The sequence below is a fragment of the Crocuta crocuta genome, unplaced genomic scaffold, assembly GCF_008692635.1.
Source record: "Crocuta crocuta isolate KB4526 unplaced genomic scaffold, BGI_CrCroc_1.0 scaffold17, whole genome shotgun sequence".
Taxonomy (NCBI): domain Eukaryota; kingdom Metazoa; phylum Chordata; class Mammalia; order Carnivora; family Hyaenidae; genus Crocuta; species Crocuta crocuta.
In genome coordinates, this window is record NW_027532041.1 from 4,671,528 (window position 1) to 4,695,750 (window position 24,223).

General features: G+C 41.8%; 1 protein-coding gene across 5 annotated transcripts in view; it reads right to left on the reverse strand.

The window, feature by feature from the left end:
- Positions 1-5,060: 5,060 nt before the first annotated feature.
- The window catches only part of TTN (titin), a 272,276-nt gene continuing 253,113 nt past the window's right edge, over positions 5,061-24,223 (reverse strand). For all 5 annotated transcript variants that reach the window (XM_077776374.1, XM_077776372.1, XM_077776373.1 and 2 more), the window contains 19 exons: positions 23,831-24,136; positions 23,464-23,745; positions 22,680-23,273; positions 22,271-22,558; positions 21,876-22,175; positions 21,129-21,431; positions 20,279-20,581; positions 19,591-20,175; positions 19,164-19,469; positions 18,749-19,048; positions 17,451-18,026; positions 17,010-17,315; positions 15,811-16,404; positions 10,058-15,672; positions 9,774-9,930; positions 7,667-8,358; positions 7,413-7,566; positions 6,545-6,847; positions 5,061-6,412 (listed from right to left, as the gene is read on the reverse strand). In XM_077776374.1, coding sequence (XP_077632500.1) covers positions 6,114-6,412; positions 6,545-6,847; positions 7,413-7,566; positions 7,667-8,358; positions 9,774-9,930; positions 10,058-15,672; positions 15,811-16,404; positions 17,010-17,315; positions 17,451-18,026; positions 18,749-19,048; positions 19,164-19,469; positions 19,591-20,175; positions 20,279-20,581; positions 21,129-21,431; positions 21,876-22,175; positions 22,271-22,558; positions 22,680-23,273; positions 23,464-23,745; positions 23,831-24,136 — 12,263 coding nt within the window. In that variant the 3' untranslated portion in view covers positions 5,061-6,113. The remainder of the gene's footprint in view (positions 6,413-6,544; positions 6,848-7,412; positions 7,567-7,666; positions 8,359-9,773; positions 9,931-10,057; positions 15,673-15,810; positions 16,405-17,009; positions 17,316-17,450; positions 18,027-18,748; positions 19,049-19,163; positions 19,470-19,590; positions 20,176-20,278; positions 20,582-21,128; positions 21,432-21,875; positions 22,176-22,270; positions 22,559-22,679; positions 23,274-23,463; positions 23,746-23,830; positions 24,137-24,223) is intronic.

Sequence of the window (24,223 nt, forward strand, 5' to 3'; positions counted from 1 at the left end):
TACAGGGTTGGAAAATGAAGCTAGTACTGTATGCTCATGTCCGCAGGTTACAAGGTAGAGATGATTTTTCTGCTCTGGAGCACATGTGAAGGAAACGACGCCCACTGTGACTTTCAGCACCAAACTCTACTCTCCCCAAAACGGGGAAAGAAAAAGACACTGAAAGAATGGTCACTGGGCTGAAGGCCGTGCATGCCCTTTCAATCTCTGCACGCAGCTTTCTTATGTATTAAGGAAAAAAAAAAAGTTACAGTCCTTGCAAGGATACTTCAAACACATCTTTATTTTGAAAATTCTTCTCTGAAAGAGAAATTTCCCCTTAAGAAATGTACTCATCCCAGTCTCAAATGGAAATGAAGAAAATCAAATCCTCCAAATGTTCTGGAATAATGTCTGTCCAGCTCCCAGCTCCCAGAAACCTCCCTTGTCATGGCTGCGGCCCCCTACCTTACACATTCTGGGAACTCCCAGCTGGCTTCCCTATGTCTAAACAGCCACTTAGAACAAGGCAGATTACCACTTTCCTTTAAAATTGGAAGGGTTCTTTTCTATTATTTCTTCAGAGCCCATAACATGGTTTACAGAGATCATTGACTCTCTCACCACGGTCTCTTCACGTGACCTGTTGGGTCAGATAAGCACCCTATTTCCAGGCTATATTGCAGATGGCAGTGAAGGGCTCTAAACTTTTTGAGAGAGGAATTGACTACATTGGAACTGAGAAGCTCTTCATGGGGAGTGACCTGAGGGGATCTTGCTGTCTGCCCTATTCTGGAACCTGACCCTGAAAGTAGAACAGAATCCTCTTCTCCCTAAAGAGGCCCTCGCTTCTGCCCTCCCACTCTCCAGCAGGTTTGAATTTTGGTGTTGTGAAGGGGTGGCAAGACCACACTGTTAAGTGGGGTCCTGGCTTCTAGTTCGAGCTTGCTACTAACTATGTGGCTTTGGGCACGTTATTCAAAGACCCTGGGTCTCAGTATTCTCTCCTTGCAGCTTTCTTTCTGGTGAATATCTTCATTCGGGGCCCCTTAGTTGTGGTCCTTCCACTTATTAGACAGGGCATCAGCCTCCCATCTCGTCTTGGCCTGATGGACCTGGTGATGGCCCTTCTCTGCATCTTCTTCGGGTTGTTCTAGGCAGGAACATAAGGGTAGAGGAGGTGCCCAGCCTCCCCTATAGATATTGGTGAGGTTCTCAGCAGATTGGGGGAGGAGGAGTACCCGTGTGCCTCACCTGACTATGGTGCTCTCAGACAAAACTGGCAACTGTTGATAAAAAGCTGATTTCATTCATGTGTTATAACTGAACAATTCTGTCCTCACATTCCTAAGTCTGAGATTGGTGTCAAACAGGGTCCCCTCAATATCCCTAGGAACTCCCCCTGTAATTCAGGATATTTGTACTTATTACATCCTTAGCAAGACACATTTGGAATCCTGAGCAACAGAGCTCTGGAAAGGTTTTCCAAAATGGGGCATATCACTGCCTCTTTTTATATGTGGAGCTATGTGTATTTCTCAGATGCCTTGGCATTTCTCTGCCTGTTCCCTTTGAAACATGTAGGGCAGTATTTCTTAAGCTTTTTGAATCATTGACATCTTTAAAATGAAAACTAGAAGTCATGTCCCTAAAAGATATCCACAGGCATAATCTCAGTGTGCTTATGGACCCCTAAAGACATGAGTATAAGCAAGAATTTCAGGTTTGGAGTCCTGACTTTGAGGACATGCTGTCTTTTCCACAGGATTCCTCACAGATTAGAAAGCACTGGCATGTCTGCTCTTTCCTCTTCCTCGCTTCCTACCTTTTCTTAAAATGGAGTAGGAGTGAGTGGGAGCCATCCCCACGAGCCACATTCCCAACATGGCATCCTCAGGGGAGCTCACCTTGCTGGGCTGAACTTGCTGGGTGGTCATTGTCACTGGGAAGGCTGTGGACAGTAAGGTGCCCTCTCTTCTCCACAAGTTCCTTCTCTCCCACGCCTCTTACATGCCCAGAGAGCCTACCAGTATGGCTTTATTACTATACTCCTAAGGCCCCAGACAACCTTAAGAAAGACCTTTCCATGTGTGGTTATAAAGCCCTGGAACTATAAGTTACAGGACCACCATGGGCTAGAAATTTTGTGGTAGGTAAAAGTCTTCCTGTGAAGCCCTCCTTTCCAGGAGGAAATAAGCTCTTTGATATAGAATGGCAAATAAACATAATTTTCTCAAAATAGCTGAAGACTTGTAAATCAAAACTTTGATCAAGTAAGTACTTTGCCTGAATCACCTTCATGTTCCTCCTTACCTCTTAGGGAAAAGTCCAAACTCTATGTTTCTGAGGCTTTTTGCAATGCTGCCTTTCCTCTTGCCCCAAGCCCCTCAGAAGCTATTGTACCAGTCTTACTAACCGTTTTTTTTTTTTCTACTTTTTTGAAAGCCTCTGCAGGTGCAAAGTTCCTCTGCTTGGAAAGCCCCGCCCTGCTTTTCCTTATTCTGCCCACACTTCAGGTCGAACCTTTGACAAAGAACTTCTTCTAACCTGATTGTTCTGCTTTCTCTGACTGGATCAGATGCCCCAGAGGTGTGTTTTCAAACACTTTGGATTAAAAAATTTTTTTTATGTTTATTTATTTTTGAGAGAGAAAGAGAAAGGCAGAGAGAGAGAGAGGGAGGCACAGAATCTGAAATAGGCCCCAGGCTCTGAGCTGTCACCACAGAGCCTGATGCAGGGTTGAACTCAGGAATGGTGAGATCATGACCTAGGCCGAAGTCGGATGCTTAACCAACTGAGCCACCCAGGTGCCCCTGGATACTTTTTTTTTTTTTTAAAAAAAGCCCTAGCCATTCAATTGCATTTCTTAGATGATACCCAATTCCTACGAAGATGTTTCCTCCTTCCGTGTTTCCACCTGCTGTAACCTGGCTCAGCCTGCATCACGTGCAGCACCAGTGAAAACTATTCGATCATCAGTTAAGTTTAGGAAGCACCGTATCACCTCTTGGGGAATCACAACACATGTAGCTCATCAAAGACTCTGAGAAGTCCTGTGTAAAAAAATACAATTACCCATGTCTTAAGTTTATTTGGCTTTGGAACACTTTTTTTTTTAAGTATCTACTAACATCCTGAGGAAGAGTTTGGGAAATACTGACCCAGAGATATCAAAAGGCATAAAATTAAGCTTTAAGTTTTCACTTTTTATAATTTTAGACTAAAAATTGATGGGTCGATCTATTTTCAAAACTTCCATTTATCTAGCAGACACTCTTTTTTCCTTTTACAAGGAAACTAAAGTTTTCTGTTTGAATTTTTTAAAGTTATATTTAGGGCAGAGTAAACAAATATAAATTACTTTCTCTTTTTTGGAGCACAATCGTAAAACATTATTCTTGAATCAGTTTCCATAGAGACCATCATTTGAACGTTATTTTACCCACTGTTTGTGATGTACCTCTCTCCCTACCTCTACAAGGCTCATCGATACGATCAGCTACTATTGAAAACAGGTAGTAACTTTACGGGGCTGCCCCATGTTGCCTGCTTAGGCCTCTGGCTTCTGCTAAGGCATAAATAGAGGTCAGACCTTGCCTCTGGCGCAGGTGCTCTTGGCTAGATAAACCGGTGCTCCTCCCCTCTCCCCTCCTTCGGTGTCTGCGAGCTGCAACTACAGGAAGTATGAAATTCTTTCAGCATGAAGAGTTCCCCTGACAATGGACTGGATCTCAGCCGTGGATAGGACATGTGAGGATATTAGCATGTTGGGGCTGGGAATCATCCTCAGGAATCACCCAGTAAATTCTGCTTCTCATTTTAAGGTAAGAAAAATAGGCATTTAAAATGGTTACCTGACATAGTGGATGCTGTTGGTGCCACCCAGATCCCCCAGGGTATGTGTACCCCACTAGGTTTCTTGAGTGTTGGCTGTTTAGCTACCATAGTCTGCAGAGACTGCCCTGGCCAACAGGTGCCCTCCTTACCTGGGAGATTATTTCCCTCCCCACCCTCCCTCCCCCCAAACTCATAGCCTGTAGCTACTGGGTGGCTGGTAAGGGGATACAAAAGGCCAGCCCCCTTGTTCCAAGATGGAACCAACTGTGGTACAATTTATGTTCCCCTGTGGGATGGGGCTGATGTCCCCATTGAGATTCTAGCTTAGCCTTCTTACTCTGTACTGCTTCCCTCCCTTTTTACTGAGATCAGGTCAACTGCTTCTAAAGGAATCCATCTTGGGCTCTGTTTCTAGGGAACCTGACCTAAGACAGAATACTTGCTGAGTAAATTAGTTAAGTCCCCCAATTTTGTTTTGGAGAATAAAAGTTGATAGTATATGTACTTCAGCTTTGGCCACTTGTACTGACATTTAGAAGGCAATTATACTTGTACTCACTTTTAAGAGGTAATATGTTAGGCCAGTGATCAACTTTACTGGTTTACAATTATGATTACGTAATTGAAGTGGATAACTCCAGATTTTTCTGGCACTAGGTACATACTTTATTAAGTATAGAGTAATTGTTTTAAAAACATGGGAGGAGTGTACTATTGAGAACGTGTTTTAGTTCTGAGAACCTCTGTTCTGCCTCAATTTGGAAGCGCAGTAGGCAATATGGATTCAGTTGCACAATATCCTTTTCCCTGAAGTTGTCATTTTCTCTTGACTGCACTCCTTGAGGGACAGGGTCTGTATTATCTTGCTCATCTTTGCATTGTTCCCTATGGTGTCTAGCACAAAATACTGTGAACTGTAGATGTTTGGTATTTTTGATGGATTTAGTTGAGTGAATTCCCATAAAAATATTTTTACTGATAAGTTTAAAAGATGTAAGCTGTTTTTTGGGGAGGATTTTTATTGGCTTTTGAGAATGAATTTATCTATGAGAATCAAATCTTTGCTTTAAAAAAATGTTGGCTATATCCACCACAATAATTCAAATATTTGCTTTAAGGAACCTACTGACATGGGCTGTTTTGAACTCTGTTTACTTTGCTTTATTTATCTATGATCATTTCTGTGATTTGTGCAGTCATACTCCCCAACCCCAGAATTACACAAAAAAACAACCAACCACACATTTTGAGGTGCAGATAGCTTGCTTTATTTTGTTGTTACTATTTCTCAAGGAGGTCCAACAATTGTAACTAACAATTGAATTTATACCTGCATGAAAGGAACTACATCAAATTGATATTCTGGGCAGTTAGTAATCTTGTGGTTGTTTTCAGTTTAACGACAGCTTTATTTTGTTGTTGTTCTTTATATATATGTGTATATATATAATTTTTTTTTTGCTGTGGCTCATTGCTTAGTTGCCCCAGTTTCTCAGGTTTCAATTTAAATTTAGAGCTACCACACGAAGGCGTTGGCTGCACCCCAGAACCTCCAAGAGTAGACACTGCTCTGGCATAGGAATACTTGAATAGCTTGGTGAAATGAAGGGATGGCCAGGCGATGTTACTTTTCCAAGCTATCCCCGCACTCTCTATGGTCAGAGGCAGTGTAAAATGAGCGAACAAAGTGTTGGCCGTTACACTCTGCTCTGGTAATATCTAGGTCATGATAATTTTGAGTGTGACATCATCAGAAAATGTAAGACGTTCAAGTGTTGCTTACAGGAGGGTAAATGCAAACATCACCAATGCCTTACATTTCTGATTCAATAGGTATTGGTGCACATGTCAGGTTACATGCATGGCATCATCTTTGAGGTGATAGGACATCTTCAGTGGGGAATTTCTCAACCCACTGAGGCATACTTAGACATCAACGTATGTTGAGGCACAAAGATTGATTAAGTGTTGAGCAGGGTATTCGTTCCATAAGAAACTTTCTCCTACCAACAGTTAGTTTCAAAAGTTACATTGTAAAATGTCATAAAATAAATGGTACAAAACTTTATAACCGTCAGTCCGGCTATATACAGTATGTACATGTCACTAGAAAATGTATAATATTCTTAGGTCAACAATTATGAAAAGATTGAAATGTATAATTTTGAACTTTGACTCATTTAGGTTGATACAAAACTACTTTTTCTTTTTTAATATTTACAGATCAGAAAGATTAGTCCATGTGAATCATGTGTGGAAGGTTAAGAATGAGTAGGAGTATGAGAGCACAGGCCCTCTTACATAGATCGAATGTTTATATTCACAGTGGCAGAGTCAGATCCAAATTCATTCCCTAAGCTCAGGGTATAAAGTCCACCATCTTGTTTCTGTACGTCCATGATGATCAGAGTCGTCAGGTCATCTGTGTTTTCAATGTGGAATCTGCCGTGTTGCTCTTGATGTTGAATTTTTCTTCCACCACGGGACCATGTTATTTCTGGGATAGGCTCACCCGTAAAAGCACAGGCTACTGTTAAAACTTTGCCCTCATCAATGCTGATGTCAGAGGGAAGAGCTTCAATTTTAGGTGGAATTCCTTTATGGAACAACAACAAAAGTGTTTTAGGAACTAAAAATACAATGATTTGCTTTCTACTAAATTGTATGAACTAAAGACTCTACCGTGCTACCCGGCTTATCTACCTCTACCGGTAATTTCATTGCTCACCTCTTATGCCTGCTTTAAGCATTCTACTAGTTGAGCTTTCCAGTTGTGTCATACTAGATTTTCCCATAAAACTGCTGGAACTCATTTCTACAAAGGACTCTTGCATGGAGGACATGCTTTGGGCAGACATGCTTGCAAATTTCATTTCAGTCATGCTGCTAGCACTGCTGCTGCTGAAACTGCTGAAGGAGGCCTCCTGCTTAGAGGCAGACATTTGGACTGACTGAGACGAGAAGCTTCCTTGCAAGCTCGTGTCACCACTCGTCCTCAATACTACCTCTCTGGGAGGTTCTTCAACTAGAGCTGTGGAGCATAGCAGATACACAGTGAACATCAATGACATATGGTTAATTGGTGACATCAGACACTGACTTGCAGAAATGGAAAACTTACACACACACATACACACACACACACACAGTAATGTAACCCAAACAATTTGCTGTGGAAGCGTAAGCAAATACATACATTTGTCAAGAGCTAGCTCAGTGTCTCCACGAAACGTATCTTTTATATTTCTATCATTGTATTACATGCAGGTGCTAGAATAACTAGGAGAAAAATGATTAGTCAAATAGAAAATAATACAGATATTGTGCATTATGGAAATACATGTAACAGGGCACTTGGTAGCTTGGCATCAAAAGTTAATTTATCCACGTATCTGTTAAGCTGTCAAGAAACTCTGTAAGGATGAAGTCACATGGGAGGCCTGTGCCTCTTACCCAGGGAATTTAGTGAGGCTCCTCAGAGTTGGCTGTGCTTGGAATACAAAGGCAAAAACAAACAAACAAAAAAACTCCCAAAAACCCAAAAAACAAAAAAACGTAAAGGCTTTAAGCAAGTAAAAAAAGAGAGATCTACTTACGAAGGACTGTTAAGGAAGCAGTGGCTGAACACTGGCCATGGAAATTTTTGGCCTTAACTGTGTACTTCCCACTGTCTCTTACTGATGCATTTCGGATTTCAAGAGAATATACATTTCTGGAGCGACTTACACTGATATTTGAAGAAACAGAAATCTAAAATGTAAGGTGGGGAAAGAAATGTTTCTTTGAGCTCTTCAGAAATAGATGCGGCATTTTAAATTTCCTTCAATGATATATTCGTAATTAAACTTACTGGCAGGTTGTTTTTAAACCATTCAATTTCAGGGGATGGCTCACCACTGATTTCACAAGAAAAGAGAACATTTTGTCCTTCGTTAATATTTTGAGATCTGGGCTGTGAGATGAAGGCTGGAGCATCTGAGAGTTCTTTGCCCAGGGTCAAATCGTACTGACACTTGATGATCCCTTGGCTGGTTTTGCCAATGCAGGTGAGGATCCCTTCATCTTTGTGACCAGCCCGCTTGATGGTTAGGGTCTGATCACTGCCCGAGACACCGTATCGGTACTCTTCAGAATTAGTGAGCTCTACTCCATTCAGTACCCATTTCACATCAGTGGCACCAGCAATGTTGGCTTTTAAGGTCACTTTCTGACCATCTGTTATGCTCATCTGAGTAGAAGATGCTTTAATCTCGGCATGTGTTCTGATTTCTTCTGATTCCTGTGATGTTTTAGTGATTTCCTCATGGACAATGGATTTTTCCAGAGAGGTTGCTTCTGATTTCTTGACTTTTTCAGAAATTTGAACTTTTGAAGCTTCCTCCTTGATGGCTAACTTTTCTTGAGATTTTACCTCTGACATTTTCATTTCTTCAGAAATCAGGGCTTTTTGGGAAATTTCCTCTTGGACAACTGCCTTCTTTTGTGATAAAACTTCAGAGGTCTTTTGTCCAGATACTTTCTGTGCCTCAGTGTCTTTTACAGCTAAAAAAGAAACCTCTGTTAGATGTTAGGCAAACTTAATTGGAAAGAGGTCCCACCCTTTACTCTTTTGTAGACTCTGCAAGTGGATAAATAATACACACACAAAAAGTTGTTGTGCATGACTTTTGAGATCAGTGAGTGTAATGATTCTGTTTTTTTTTATTTTTATTTTTTTACAAATAGTTTATTGTCAAATTAGTTTCCACATAACACTCAGTGCTCATCCCCACAAGTGTCCTCCTCCATGCCCATCCCCGCCTCCCCCCCACATCCATCAGGCCTCAGTTTTTGTCAGCATTCAAGAGTCTCTCATGGTTTGCCTCTCTCCCTTTCCCCCACCATTTCCGCCCTTCTTCTCCCCCTTGTTCCTCTGTCAAGTTCCTCCTAATCCTCCTATACGTGCAAACATATGATATTTGTCCTTCTCTGCCTTGTAATGATTCTTTAAATAGAAGATAGTCCTTATGACTTAAGGGAAAAGCCTCAAAAGAATAGTCAAATTATTTAGGAAAGGTGTGGATTTAGGAAATTTTGATTAATAGAAAAAAATTGAATTGTGTTTTAGAAGATTGAAGGAAAGCAACCTAATTTTTTAAAATGTTGTTTATTTTTTAGAGGGAGACAGAGACCGTGTGAGTGAGGGAGGGGCAGAGAGAGAGAGAGAGAGGGAGACACAGAATCCAAAGCAGGCTCTAGGCTTCGAGCTGTCAGCTCAGAGCCCCATGGGAGTTCAAACTCAAGACTGTGAGATCATGACCGGAGTTGAAGTCGGATGCTTAACCAACTGAGCCATCCAGGCACCCCAAAAAGCAACCTAATTTTAATTGGGAAAAGTAATATAGCTCTTTCAATAACTGCACCACTTTGGAAAATTAGCAAGAGTGAAGGTTTATGGAAGCAGTACCATTTTGTATATTTACCTGACTTTATTCCTAAATATTCCTGGGAGCAGCGGCTGCCTCTTTGGAATCTTATGTAATACCACATACAATTAGGTACCTGATAAGTCCTTTTTATGCCACTAGTATGCCTTTTTAAATATGTGTATTTCTACTTTTGTGTACAAATGATATTCTGGAATTTGGAAAACAGTTTTATTGGGTACCTCAGTCAGTTAGGTATCCAACTCTTGATTTTGGCTCAGGTCATGATCATAGTACATGAGATGAAACCTCATATCAGGCTCTGCCCTGACAGAGTATGGCCTACTTGGGATTCTCTCTGTCCCTCTCTGCCCCTCCCTTGTTCATGATCTCTCTCTCTCTCTTTCTCGCTCTTAAATAAACATTAAAAAAAAAACCTTAAAAAAGGAAAACAGTTTTACTTTAATATTTGTGTGCGAGGGAGAATGTTTAGAAAAGTTTCCTTAATATCATTTTTCTGAAAAATATTGGTAAGAACAAAAGCCAGCCTACCTTTTATAGTTAATTTGCAGCTAGAGGACACAGAACCAGCTGAATTTGTTATGGTGCATGTATAAAGCCCGCTGTCAGAAGTATCAGTCTTATGCACTTCTAAGAAGAAACTTCCTTTGTCTTCAGAAAGTTTATATTTACTTCCTTGTGTAAGAGCCTGTAGAATGCAAGTGATAGGAGTTTTAAAAAGTGAGTTAAGTTTAAACATTTTTGGGAAGATGGAGATGAGGGAAGAAGTTACATTTTTAGGAGATACCATCGGGAGACAATTAAGGAACGGTTACCTTTCCATCCTTTGTCCAGAGGACAGTCGGCCGTGGTTCTCCAGTAGCTTTAACTGAAAATTTAGCAATGCTGTCTGAAGAAACAGTTGTATCTTGTAGCCCAGTAACAATTACTGGTTTGGAGGAAATTGGTTCAGGAGCTTTTGGTTCTTTTTTCTTGGTGTCTGTGGACTCAGCAGCTTTTTGAACTGCTTTCTTAGTTTCTGATATGCTTGTCACCTGCTCATGGATACTCTTAAAGGCTTGTCCTGTAAACTGGAAATTAGTTTTGGAAGTTCCACCTTCACTAGATATCTCACAAATGTATTCTCCACAATCAGATTCCTTGAGGTTATGGATTTTGAGCTCATAGGTACCATCTGCTGAATAATGAAACTGGAAATGCCCATTTTCCTTCAGTTTCTTGCCATCTTTATACCAGGCGACCTCTTTTGCACACAATACACTACTTTCGACTGCACAGGTCAGCTTTACAGTATCTTTAGAAGCTTCAGCTTTCAGAGACTGAATTATCTTGGGCGGGGCAGAGACTCGTAGCTGCTGAACTTTCTCTGTCGGTGTGGGTTTTGTCTCTGTGGGTGATATGGCTTTTGGGGGAGAAGTAACTGGTTCTGGGGATTTCACTCGTTTTGGAGCCTTACTGGTTTCTGGAGATTTCACCCGGGGCTCCGGGGATTTGACTCTCGGTGGCGATGTCACAGCCTTTTCAGTAGCCCTGGCCTTTTGAACAGTCAGAGTAAACTGTGCTTCTTGCCTCCCTTCACTGTTTTCTACCACCACGCTGTAGTTGCCCTCATCGGAAGCCTGGACTGAAGAGATCTCGAAGGTCGATTTGTATTTTGTGGTGGTCACTTGGTGGCGGGCAGAGGTACTTATCACTTGTCCTCCACGCAGCCAGATCACAGTGGGTACCGGCTCACCATCTGTGTCACAAGAAAACCTTGCGGACTCCCCTTCATACACGGTTATGGACCTTGGCTTTGTTAGGATTCTTGCGGCCAGAGTTGTCTTGATCTTTCTGTGTGTGGATTTTTCTTCCAGCGACTTTTCTTCTACTGCAGCGCTTTTCATTTCGGCAGATGCATGGTGTTCATATGCTGAGAGACTTTCCCTTGTCTCTGTCATCTGTGACTTCACTTCCCTGACCGAAGAGGAAGCTTCCATCTCAGATATTTTCTTAAATGATGAAACCGCATACTCCTCTGTTCTTGTCAGCTCAGGGAAGACAGACCGGGGGACATCTTCATCTCGGCGCCGGGAAGCATAGGTGGTGTAATCCCCACCTGTTACATCCAAGGTCGCGTAGTCTGAAGCCTCACCTTTGTAGTTGGTGCACACGGCACGGTATGTTCCGCGGTCCTCGGTGTGACAGTCCAGAATTTCCAGGGTCAGGACCCCGCTCATGTTGGTGTAATGAATCTTACTGCTTTCTTGGAGTTCAACGCCATTGTGGTACCATTTAACCTCGGCAGTTGGCTTAGACTGAACGTTTAAGATAAAACGTGTATTTTGGCCAACTGGTACCCTGTGGGAGCGCATTCTCAGTGTGATTCGGGGTGCATGGTCCAGCGTAAAAGGCTGCTGACTCAAAACTTCATACATCCTTTCTGATGTCTTCTGAGTCTTTAAAGCAGCTTTCATGGACTCGTACCTGGAAAAGATATCAAATCTTGCAGACCTCTCAAATCTTGAGAGTGATCTCTCACTAGACACAGGGCTGGGGGAACGGGGGCGAGTTCTCTCTGGAGTAGGAGACCTTCTTTCAGTGTCCTCTTCATATTCCTCCTCTGGTTGCCGACGTGGCCGGATCAGCTCGGACACTGGCCTCATTAACTCAATGTAGGTTGGAGACAGGGAACGCCGCCGCCTCAGTAGTCTAGACACAGATGAGGAGGATTCTCTTTGAGCATGTTTTGAGATTTCGTATTCTTCCTCAATTTCTGTTATTTCTGTCACTTCCCTCTGTCGCCTGGATTTCTTTCTAGACTTTTCCTCCTTTGACATGTGTTCGAGCTCACTTTTGTATTCTGACAGTCGCTGGGTGGTAGTAACTGGGCGAAGCAACTCTTCATCCTCTTTCTCAGCCATGATCCTTTGCCGTTGTTTCGGCTGTCTGTAGGAGGCCCGGGCATGCCGTTCACGCAGTTCTGCATAAGTCGTGCTAGTCTCCTCCTTTGTGGGGATGTGATAGGTTGAATATCTGAAGTCTTTTCTTGTTTCCTCCACCTTGACATGAGCTTGTGGTGAAGAATAACGCAGGCTAGAAAGCTCAAAACGTGGAGGGCTTCGGCTTGGTGGTGAGGCTGAGAAACCTAATTCAAGCTCTTCTTCAAGACGCAGCCTCTCTTCCTCTGTTCTTTTCATTGCCAAGTAGTCGTCAATGGGCAGGAGAAGTTCTTCATCTGACATGTCACCAAGAGAACGTCTTCTAGGTCTGTAATAAAAGTCATAATCTGGAGAAGGTGTACGGCGGCGGGCTGGTCTCACCATTTCAAGATCATCTTGGGACAGTTTGGGAATACGCCATTTAGGTCTGTACTGATCTGTAATGCGTGGAAGAGGCATCACATAGAACTGTTCCCATCTGGAAAGGCGGATGCGCTTGGGTCTTTTCTGTACAATTCTGTCAATTTTCCCAGGCATTTCATATTGATCACGTATCTTTTTGTACCATTTCATGTCAGACATAGGCACAAATTGCTTAATGCGTTGGTCTTCTTCTATTATAGTCTGTTTGTACTTGCGTGGCTCTGGTACTTCATAAGGCATACGGAGTTTTCGCTCTTCCTTCTTTTCTTCCGTCTCGAGTCGGTATTCCCCTTTTACGGTCTTGGTGCTTACAGCTGGTTTGTAAAGGATGGCAGCTTCTCTCAGAGCCTCTTGGGCTACCTGGGTCAGTGGCACTGTTTCAGTTCCAGAAAGAATTTCAGCCATTCTTAGTGTCTTGTCAATTTGCTTTTGTACGTGTCGTTCACGTTCCTCCTTACTCTTGAATTCTTGTTTGACATACCTTAAGCGTTCTACTTGTAGGTGAGCCTGGCAGCTAGTAGATCCAGCTGTGTTTGTGGCTGTGACCCTATAATAACCTGTGTCTTCAGGCAAAGTGTCCCTGATGTGCAAAGCATAATAATCCAAGCCTTCGTGGATAATTTCAATATTAGGCCCAAGGGACAGTGGCTGACCATCTTTCTCCCATTTTAATGTTGGTGGGGGGATGCCAGACACTCTGATCTCAAAGCAGACACTTTGGCCTTCTTGGCACTCTGCGTTCGCCAGCAGCCGTTTGAACATGGGTCTTAAGGTTGTATCTGTTGGTGGTGGGTGTGGGGTCACAGTCAGCTTTGCCTTACAGCTGTCCTCACCATATTTGTTCCTTGCCACAACAGTATATTCAGCATCATCATCTATAGTTACACTGCTGATTGTTAACTGGTAAAGACCCTTGTCAGACTCAAAGGTGTACTTTGCATCATCATCACCTGGCTTGATTTTCTGACCTGACTTATACCATGTTACACGAGGCTCTGGGTGGACAGTTATAGTTACTCCAAACCGGACATTTTCACCCACATAAGCTGTCTTGTTATAGAGAGGCAAGGTAAATTCTGGTGGCCTTTCCAGGAGTCTCATCGTATCAGTTCTGCGCTTAATTTTCTTCATGGTTCTACGGCAGTAATAGTCATAAGTTTCTCTCACCCCTTTTACAAATAGCTCTGCATAAGAACTGTCTTCACCATAGTCATTGACTACTTTGCATCTGTAGGTACCATCATCAAATTTGGTAATGTCTTTGATGTACATGGTGGCTTCTCCATCTGCATAGGTGATTTCATATTTCTCACTGTTCTCTAGCTGTCTGACTCCAAAGTACCAGGTCACTTGGGTAGACTGATCGTAATTTTCAATTTTGCATACGTATTTGGCATATCCTCCTTCTTCGCCAACTGCATGCATTATCTGTCCAGAAACTGGGCCAATTTCAATGGATGCTACTTTAACTTTAGCGACACTCACTCCCCTCTGAGATCGAATTGCACCACCGCAAGAGATTCGGGCTGCTGACACAACCATGTTGAGGTCTTTCTTGATCAGAGTGTGGTAGTAACGCCGGTGTTTTAATGTTCTGATGACTTTAGTACTGACTCTTTCTATCTTCTGTTTCAGCCATGGATGCCGGAGAGCCTCAGTTGCTGTCATGCGAGATTTTCTCTCTTTCACTAACAGTCGGTCAACAAAATCCATGGCTTCGAGGCTAATATCTTTGAATGCTTCTTCATCAAAAGTATATTCGGCATTCATGATGTTCTCAATTATCTGTTGGTTTGTTTCAGCCAGGAATGGATTGATACCACTTAACAGCACATATACCAGCGTTCCAAGTGACCACATGTCTGTGGCGGTGCTGACAACGTCATGCTGGTGGACTTCAGGTGCATAGTATTCAGGGGCAGTGAACAGAAGCCTAAAGTTGTCCCCTGGCTTCAGCTGACGGGCCTGACCAAATTCTATGATTTTAATGACAGAGCTTCTTCTTGTTTGGTAAATGATATTTTCTGGTCTGATGTCAAAGTGTCCAATATTATGACTATGTAAGAACTCAAGTGCTTCACAGACCTGGCGAACATAACTTACAATCTCTCTTTCGTTAAGTTCAAAAGTGCTTGTGTTGATGCGTTCAAATATGTCAAGTCCTGATATGAACTCAAAGATCATAACTAATTCTTCCATGCTTTCAAATGATTCATGGAGGTATAAGATGTTTCTGTGCCTAGCAATGTTTAGAATGGAAATTTCCTTCTTTACCAAAACCTGATCAGTCCCTTTGACTTTAACAAATTTGGCCATGTAAGTCTTCTTTGAGGATGTTTCAACACAACGGTGGACAATTCCAAACTGACCACGCCCAAGGTCTTCAGCAATCATATATTTCTCATAGAGTTCCTTAGTTGAAGAGTGAGTTGCTTTAGTCATGGAAACTTCCCTGGTTTCGTCTACCTCTTCATCATAGTTCATAGCTCTGGTCTTGTCTTCTTTGGTTATGGTTGGCTCTGAAGGCTCAGAAGGCTTACTCAGGCCAAATTTATTTTCAGCTATTACACGGAACTGGTAGCTTGTTTTTCCAAATAAGTTGACCACAGTATAACGTGTTTCTCGGGCCTGTCCTACACGAATCCATCTTTCTGCAGTAGTTGCACATTTTTCAACAATGTAGTTGGTGATTTTGCTACCACCATCAGAAGCTGGCTCAGTCCATGTTAAGTTGACAGAATCTCGTGAGACATCACTAACTTTGACTCCTCTGGGTGGGTCAGGAACATCCGCCACATCCAGTTCAACAGTCTTCTGATCAATTCCAAATCTGTTTTTAGCACAGACCACATAGAAACCAGCATCTTTTCGCTCTACTCCATTGGGGAAAACAAGTGATGTGAAAGATCTTGTGACAATAACTTGGTAGTGGCCATTATTGTCAATGAGATCTTGTCCTTTCTGCCATGTGATCACAGGATCTGGTTTGCCACTGAACGGGATCTTGATGCTGACCACCTCACCTCGGAGAGCATGAACAGCTCCCATGCCTTCAAGCGTTTTAGGCAAGTGTATCTTAGCTGGAACTGTATCAGAATAAAAGAAGAAAGAATATATAATTTAGCAATACCCAACACTATTGAAGTGTAACAACCACCCCCCACAAACCCTACTTAATATGTCATCTGGCACCAAACTGATGTTTATAGATTTGAAGTATTTACCTTCCACTTCCAGGGAAGCAGTGCCAGACACAGATCCCCCTTGGTTGGTAGCTCTGACTTGGTAAACTGTGGCATCATCATCTGTGACACTTGCAATGATGAGCTGGTGGTAGCCACCCTTAAACTCTTGAATCCTGTACTTTAATCCATCTGCAATGATTTCTTTGCCTTGTCTGTACCATTTCACAATAGGTTTTGGGTGACCAGTCACTTTGCAGACTAAGGTAGCATTGCTCTGATATCTGACATTTAGATTTCTCAGTTCCTCTTTAAAGTGTGGTGCTTGAATTGGGACATCAGATTTGGGAATGGCGGGTTCTGATATTTCACTCCATTCGCTTTCCCCACCTAGGTTTTCACATTTCACACGGAACTCATATTCAAGACCTTCAATAAGGTTTTGCACTGAAAAGACAGTTTCTCGAATTTCTTCTGTTGTCACAGCAATCCATTTATTCTGCTTTTTCTCACGTTTCTCAAGATAGTAATTTCTGATCTTTGCACCTCCATCACTGGCAGGTGGCTTCCAAACAACAACACAAGAATCTTTTGTGAGAGCAGTGACAGTTGGTTTGCCAGGAGCACCGGGCTTTTCTGTTTCAAAGAAACAAAAAAAGATTCGAGTCATGAGGTGAAACAAGCAGCTCTATTAAAAGCTTAGGTTTTAAAAATAAAATTTTATTGGGGCGCCTGGGTGGCTTAGTCAGTTGAGCGTCCGACTTTCGCTTAGGTCATGATCTCGTGGTTTGTGGGTTCGAGCCCCGCGTCGGGCTCTGTGCTGACTGCCAGCTCAGAGCCTGGAGCCTGTTTCAGAGTCTGTGTCTCCCTCTCTCTCTGACCCTCCCCTGCTCACGCTGTCTCTCTCTCTCTCTCCTAGAAATAAAATAAAAATATTAAAAAAAAAATTTATGAACCCAAAAGTTCTAAGAACAGCTAGTCCAGAAAAATGAAATGGGTTACTTTATGCTAAAAAACTTATCAAAACACAAAGTTCCTTTTTAAAGAAGAATAAGATGACAGGGTTTGTTTTTGGCCTTTAAGATGTGCAAAAATTCAGTTTAAATGGGTAAAAGTGCTTGTACTTTGCCTGAGTCTTGACTGCTTCCTTTCAAAAGTTATTTCTGTTAACCAGAATTTTAGGTAAAGATGGAATTGTGCCATATGAAGATTGTAGAGGTTGTACAAGAGGTTGTACTCACCGAATGGACTCTTAATGATCACAACTGAGGCAACCTCTAGAGGGTCACTGATGCCAAAAGTGTTCTGAGCTGAAACTCGGAAGTAATAGCCAGCATTTTCTGTGAGGTTTACAATTCTGCAGGTTGTCACTGAGATGGCTGAAGACACCAATTGCCATTCAGCCCCTTCCCTGGCCTCACATTTCTCCACCACATAGTTGGTGATCCAGGAGCCTCCATCATCTGCAGGTGGTTTCCAGCTGATCACCGCAGAGTTCTTCAATAGGGCTTCTATCACAATTGGTCCTGTAGGTTTGTCTGGTTTATCTGTTAGAAGAAAATACAATTGTAGTGGTGTTTTTTTGGGTTTTTTTGTAGTGTGTCTCCCGAGATCTATTTTTTTCTTACACACACACACACACACACACACACACACACACACTGAAAACTAAAACAAAATACCTTGTATTTCTACATTAAGGATGGCATCAACTGTTCCAAAAACATTGCTGAGCTGAACTTTGTATTTCCCAGCATGAGTCTTGCGTTGGACATTCTTCATGACAAGATGAGTATAGTGCTCAGTGTTTTCAATAGTAATGTTTTCTGAGTGTTGCAAAAGTTTCTGGCCATAGAACCAAGTGATGGCAGGTACTGGACGACCAATGTACATAACATGAAGTCGAAGTGTCGAACCCACAGCACCATAATACTTCTCTTTCAGTGGGTAACCAGGATGGAACTGTGGTGTTGCTTGCAGGAGAAGCTTACTACTGGTTTCTACCTCTCCAACCTCATTAGTAGCTATGCAGGTATAAACACCTTCATCTTCTTGTTCTTCTGTCATTACTGTTAAAGTATGTGTGCGTCCGTCTGAAGACATTTTGTACTTCCGGCTTTGTACCAGCTCCTTACCAAATCGGTACCATTTAATATCAGGAAGAGGCCTTCCAACAATCTGGCATGAGAGTTGAGCAGCTTCTCCCAACTTGGTGGTAACATCCTTCAATTCTTTGCGTACTCCTGGAGCCTCTCCAGCTGAAATATATGAAGAATAATGCATTATTATTGCTACTGAATCTGTAATTCTCTGTCCTTATATATCAGGAATGAATTTATTCTTTTGACTAACACTTTATTAGATACCATGATTTATATATGAGTCTAATTCTTAAAAATTTCATAGTGTTTTTCCTGGGGTCCTATGGAAAATAGGGATTCATGATATCATTATGTAGAGTGACTTTTCTCTTTACATTGGGAGACATCAACAACATATAGGAGTGGGGTGCCTGGGTGGCTCAGTCAGTTAAGCATCTGACTCTTGATATCAGCTCAAGTCATGATCCCAATGTCTTCGGATTGAGCCTCACATTGGCTCCATGCTCAGCCTGCTTGGGATTCTCTCTTTCCCTCTCTCTGCCCCTGCTCCACTCTCGCTCTCACTTTCTCACTCTAAAAAATGAAAAACAATGTATAGGGATTTGGGGAAGTATGAATTCTCTCTATAAATCTATAGTATCTTTGCCCTTACTTAGGGTCTGGACCTAACATCTACTGAGGTTATGTGCTTGGAATAACTTCCTGTAGAATGTATTGGCTATTTCATGTGTGTACATATGCCAAAGTGAGTGATTTTGCCCAAACACTTGCTCTCCAATTATGTTTTCTAGATATCTACTTAATAAGAGAAAGAATAAGCCTTAACATTTTACTTAGTTTGTAGGTCATAAAGCAGAGAACTAATAATACCAACTTACATGTTAGTTTAGTCTTTACAGACATAGCAGTTCTTCGAGGTCTGCTAAGCCCGGTCTCGTTCTCAGCGAAAACTCTGAATTCATATTCAGTAGATTCTAGCAAACCCCCTATTGTGAATTGCCTGTCCTTGATGCGGTCTTTATTGCTCTTCTTCCAGGCACTTTCTCCAGACTGCCTGTATTCAACCCAGTATCCAAGGATTTCTTTGCCACCATCACATTCAGGTTTCTCCCACTGTAGAGTGACACTATCTTTGGATATTGAAAGAATCTCAAGTTCTCCAGGTTGGCTTGGCTTATCTGAAATATTTTAAAACGATTGAAAAGGGAATCAGTGTTACTGATGAAATAAAAGAGAAAGACCAAAGATGGCTTGCCTCTTTGTTTTGAAACCCTTTAGAAATTCTCTCCTTACCAAATGGATCTTTGCAAACAACCGGTTCAGAAGCAGGGCTGGTCTCACTTAGGCCAACATCATTCTGTGCAATGATGCGGAACTGATATTCAGCGTCAGGAACAAGCCCAGTGACAGTGTACATTGTGGTTGTTATCTGAGTCTTGTTATGCCTGACCCACTTGTCAGTTGATGTCTCCTTGCGTTCAATGTAGTAGCCTGTGACTCGAGAACCACCATCGTCTTTGGGCCGGGACCAAGACAGGCTGACCGAACTCTTGGTCACATCAAGTATTTCTGGAGGATTGCTTGGAGGCTCTGGAGGATCTGGATATAAAGTAGGAAACATGTGTTAAGAGTACAATCCCATATCTTGTGAGCTGATGGCTTACAAAACAAAAGAGTACCAAAAGAATTTTTATAGTGTTGTGGTTGGAAGAGTACTTACTCAGTGGTGTTTTTGGTATGACTGGTTCCTCAGACTTCAAAGGTTTGCTTATGCCAAACTGATTTTCAGCTGAAACACGGAAATGGTATTCCACATTCTCTTTGAGGCCTTTTACTACCAGAGATGTACCTCGGACTCTGGAATCAATGGTATACCAGGCGGCTTTAGACACTTCTCGTCTCTCAAGGATATAGCCTAAGATGTCGGCACCGCCATCATCGGCAGGGGGTCTCCAACTGACCCTTACAGAGCGAGCTTGTATGTCATCATATTCAAGTGGCCCTTCAGGAGTGTTGGGATTTCCTATCACCCTGACTTTGATGTAAACAGCCTTCTTGCCACACTTGTTTTCCAGAACCAGGTCGTAAGTGCCAGAATCATCCCTGTCTGCTTCTTTGATTACAAGCTCAGTGTGTGTTTCAGAGGTTGCAATCATGGCACGCTTACTAATATCTTGGCCTTCCTTGGTCCATTTACATATTGGGAATGGTTTCCCTTTGATTGGTATGGTAAGTCTGATGACTCCACCTTGTCTTACAAAGATACCTTCTTGGTATTTTTCATCAAGTTCATAATCAGGATATTCTAGGAAAAAAGATTCAGTTACAGTTAGCATTTTTGTGGGGTGGATGGTAAGAAATAAATCGCAAGACAATCATGGTAGAAAGTAAATGATCATATGTTTTACCAAGCATTTCGGTGACTTTGACTGTTCCTGGTACCTCAGCAGGCTCCCCAGGTCCACCGGCGTTACAAGCTAGGACACGGAATCTGTATTCAGCGCCCTGAGGTAGATGTGTTAGAGTATACTCCCGAATCTTGGTTGGGGTGGTGTTACATTTGGTCCATTCATGTTGATCTACTTTTTGCATTTCAATCAAATAGCCTGTGACTTTAGATCCTCCTTCATCTTCTGGAACACTCCAGGCCAGGGAGACTGATGTCCTTGTTGTATCAGTAACCCTTGGGTTTTGCGGCTTTCCTGGAGGAGCTGGGAATAAGACAACAACATATTGTTAAAGTTGCTGCAAAGCTGAAAGTCAGCTATGCCACCTAACATTCAATGAGTTGTATAAACATGAACTCTTGGCATTAGAATATATTGTTTTTTTCAAATTTTATTCATTGTTATCAGTTAAAAATACTCAAAACTTTTTTCCTTTGTCTTAAATGTGACTTTATTTATGACTACTACCACCATCTTACACTTATCGTCAGATTTTAAAGTGCTTTCAGAGGTATTGTTCTAAAAATTTAACACCGATATAGGGAATATATTATAAGTCCCTTTTTTAAGAGTGGGGCATAGATTCAGGAGAATATAAAAAGTTACTTGCCAAAAGCTGCTAGGGGCTGGAGTGGGAAGAGGTTTGGTGACAAGTGAACTTTTTGGGCTGATGGAAGTATTCTATATTTTGATTGTGGTGGTGGTTATACAATAGGACCTTTTCAAAACTTAGAATTACATGTTTCAGAAGGATAAATTTTACTACACTAAATTATACCTCAATACATTGACTTATACAGAATGTATTTACCAATTGGATCCATGGCAACAATGGGTTTGGAAGGACGACTTGGTTTTCCGGTCCCTCTGATGTTAATGGCTGTGACACGGTGTTCATATTCTAAGCCTTCAATAAGACCAGTGGAACGGTACCGTGTCATAGTCACTGGTACTTTATTTACACGGACCCATCGATCTGCTCTCACTTCTTTGCGCTCTATAATATATCCAGTCACTTGGGAGCCACCATCATTTTCTGGTGGATACCAAGTCAGTGTCATGCCATCACGGGAGACATCAAATATCTGTAATGTTTCTGGAGGTCCAGGAATACCTGCAGCAAGACAGGGGTAAACACATTATGGCAATGGGAATAAATTAAAGACTCCTACATTTCTTTGTGTCTTAGCTTTTTAAATAGTATGTAAAGCTTGTGACTCTCTTTCCAATGTTTTCATTTTTATAATTTTCTTGAGGTTCCTCATTTTCTTCTATTTTGTAAACATTTTATTAAGCACACGTTCTGTATTTTTTTCTCACTGTGACCTAGCTAGTCCCTCCTGCCTCCCTTTTTCCATCCCTTTCACTTTCCTCTTCTCTTTTATTAAAAAAAAAAATTAACCATGTTGAAAACTCCCAAGAAAATTTAGAAACCTTAGGCCCTGGGGTTCATTCTGTGACCTATTTTTGCTTAGGGCACAGTAAAAACAAATTCCTTTCTGTTAACATTCAGAATCAGGTGGGGAGAAGGGGAGACTTAAGGGTTTAAAGGACTTACTGATGCTGCTGCGACATTCTATGACCTCAGACTGTAAGTAAGAGCCAATCCCGAAGCGGTTTGTTGCAGCCACACGGAACACATACTCATTTCCTTCAATGAGTCTGGTAAACTTAAATGTCGGTCTAGTCACTGATTCAGACACTGGCAGCCATCCTGGACGATGGGCATCACGTTGTTCTACCACATAACCACTCAGTGGAGCACCACCATCCAATTCAGGTGGTTCCCAGGAAATGGTAATTGAAGTAGCATCAATTTCATCAATCTTAATAGGCCCAGTTGGTGGACCAGGCTTGTCTATGAAAGAGAAAGAAATCCCAGAAGTTAATTTTCACTTCAAAATTGGGTGACTGAACATCAGCAACTTGCATGTCTTTGTCACACATCCTTACCAAGAATGATGACTTTAATGGTCTCTGAAGTAGTTCCAGTTACATTCTTTAATTCAAGTGTATATTCTCCAGTATCTCTGATAGTTGTTTCACGGATGGTTAATTTAGCTACTTTAGTATGAGTTTCAACCGTGATACGCTCTGATTCTCTTAGTTTAGAACCAGCAAAGAACCAGGAAGCAGCAGGAGGTGGGCGGCCAGCGATTGGTATCACCAGCTCTATTGGTCTGCCAGCTGGGACGTGGATGGTCTTTTGAGGCATTGTAGAAAGATCGATTGTTGGCAACACTGTGAGAAAGAAAGTTGGCATTTATTCCTAAGCATTATTTCTAATGACAGAGTATCATGAATTCAGAATTTTTTAAATTTTACCTACTATTATTGATGTTTTTGGCAATTTGGTACATACCTCTGAGGTCTTGTACAGTTACGGCTGTTACAATCTCTCTTGGTTCTGAAACACCTTTCTCATTTTGTGCCCTTACTCTAAACAGGTACTGTTCGCCTTCATTTAAGGAAATAACAGTGTGCTCTAGGACTGTGGGTTTTAAGGTGACAACCTTCATCCATCTCTCAGTGCCAGCTTTGCAGGCCTCAAGAACATATCCAGTGAGTCGGCTACCACCATCGTAGAGTGGTTTTTCCCAGGCAAGAGTAACTGTTGATTTGGTGACATCAACCACTTCTAGCTTTGTAGGCACTAGAGGTACTTCTGAGACCAGAACTGCATCAGATGTTTCACAAGGTTCCCCAATACCATAAATATTTTCTGGCAACACTCTGAAATAGTACATGGTTCCTTCTATAAGTCCGGAAATTCGGTAAAGTGTCTTGCTGCATTTGGTAGTTACTGTTTTGAATGCTCTCATGGCAGCTTCACGCTTCTCAATAATGTAATTGCTGACAGGAGCTCCACCATCAATTGTGGGAATTTCCCAGGTAATGGTCACAGAATCTCTTGACACTTCCTTAACTCTCACTGAAGGACAGGGACCAGGAGTATCTAAAAAAACAGAATGCAAGATTCATACTTATTTGCTGATTGGTTGATAGTTTTTTGTTTGGTTTTGTTTGTTTATGGGGAAAATGTATTCAACATGGTTTTTCCCTCGAAAGGTGATCAAACAAAGGTATTTTTTACTTTTTTAAAGAAATCTACTCTTGACATAGTCATTTTTAAGACAAATACTCACCATATACTTTAACAAGGACTGTTGCTGATTTCTTGCCAGACTGATTTTCAGCTTCAATGGTGTATTTTCCAGCATCGTACCGGTTAACTTTGTCCACGATAAGTAAAGAGTAGCTGTCAGTGGTGTCAATAATTGCTCGGTTTGCAAGGTCAATGCCCTTCTTGCTCCATGTAATAACAGGAGGTGGCCTTCCAGATACAGACACCATCAGGCGCAATGAGGCCCCAGCTCTGATGGTCACAGTCTTCTTTAAATCATCTGCAAGTTCTAGGTCTGGTATTTCTGGAAAGTAATTGTCAAAACTTAATTAGTTCATGGACAGGTATGATGAGAAAATAATTCACCAAAAAGCTTATTTTATAAATACCTAGTCTCTCCACAGGCTCAATTTCAGCAGTTGACTCGCTGTATTCACTCATACCCTTCACATTCACAGCAGCAACCCTGAAGGAGTATTTCTGGCCCATTTTAAGGTCTGGCACAGTGAATTCAGTATTTCTTATTGTGGCATTGGTATGCACTCGGTACCACTGATCAGTGTCTTTCTCTTGCATTTCAAGAACGTATCCTATGATGTCAGTGCCACCATCATACATGGGCTTGGTCCATGCCAAACTAATGCTGTACTTGGTGGTATCCACAACTCTTGGAGCGGAAGGTGGTCCAGGGGTATCTATGGAATTTAAAAAAGGGGAATTCAGACATAATACAAATAAGGAAGTTTTGAGGCTTTTTTTTTGGTTTTCAAGACTCACAAATG